The sequence below is a fragment of the Penaeus monodon genome, chromosome 15 (genome assembly GCF_015228065.2).
Source record: "Penaeus monodon isolate SGIC_2016 chromosome 15, NSTDA_Pmon_1, whole genome shotgun sequence".
Classification (NCBI taxonomy): Eukaryota; Metazoa; Arthropoda; class Malacostraca; order Decapoda; family Penaeidae; genus Penaeus; species Penaeus monodon.
In genome coordinates, this window is record NC_051400.1 from 14,086,972 (window position 1) to 14,087,701 (window position 730).

Genomic DNA, 730 nt, shown 5'->3' on the forward strand with positions numbered 1-730 from the left:
CCGAACCGGCAACCCCCCACCCCCCTATATATACTCACACTCCGGGCAATCTGCGCCAGTTCGCCGATGGTGATGCGTCGGTTCGAAGCCAAGGGGTCGCGCATGACGTCGTCGGAGGGCGTGATCTCGGCGATGCGACTTTCGTAATGGAACAAATGCGCAGCGAATTCCATGGCGTCGGGTCCGCTGGCGTCGAACAGTTTGACGGTGTCCTTGATGTACTGCTTGTAGGCGTTTTCGATCTGCGGGGGAGAAGATGGGGAATTGGGGGAGGGGAAAAGATGGGGAGTTGGGGGAGGGGAAAAGATGGAAAATGAGGGGAGGGGGAAATTTGGGGAATTGGGGAAGATGAAAATATGGGGAATGGAGGAGAGGGGAAAGATGGGGGATTGGGGAGGAACAAAAAATGGGAATGGGGGAGGGGAAAATGAGGAGATAGGGGAGGGGAAAATATGAGGAATGAAGATATAGGGGAGGGGGGAGGGGAAGAAGCGGGGACGAGGAAAGAGAAGTTGGGATGAGATTTACGTGGAGATAGAAAGAGGAAGAAGGAGAAAAGAAGAGATAGAAGGAGAGGGGAAGGCGAATGGGGAGGAGAGAGAGCCGGAAGAATTGTCATGGAAAGAGGTTGGAGAAGAAGGCGTGAGAAGAATTCGAAGGAGGATGGGGAAGGGGAAGAGAAGAGAAGAATAGAGGGAATGAGGGAGGAAAGGGGTATGGGTGAAAAAGA

At 53.4% G+C, this 730-nt stretch overlaps 1 protein-coding gene across 1 annotated transcript in view; it reads right to left on the bottom strand.

The window, feature by feature from the left end:
* The window catches only part of LOC119582228 (endothelin-converting enzyme 2-like), a 39,160-nt gene that overhangs the window by 24,526 nt on the left and 13,904 nt on the right, over positions 1-730 (bottom strand). Inside the window, 1 exon segment of the mRNA XM_037930458.1 lies at positions 39-242. Within this exon segment, the coding sequence (XP_037786386.1) occupies positions 39-242 (204 nt within the window).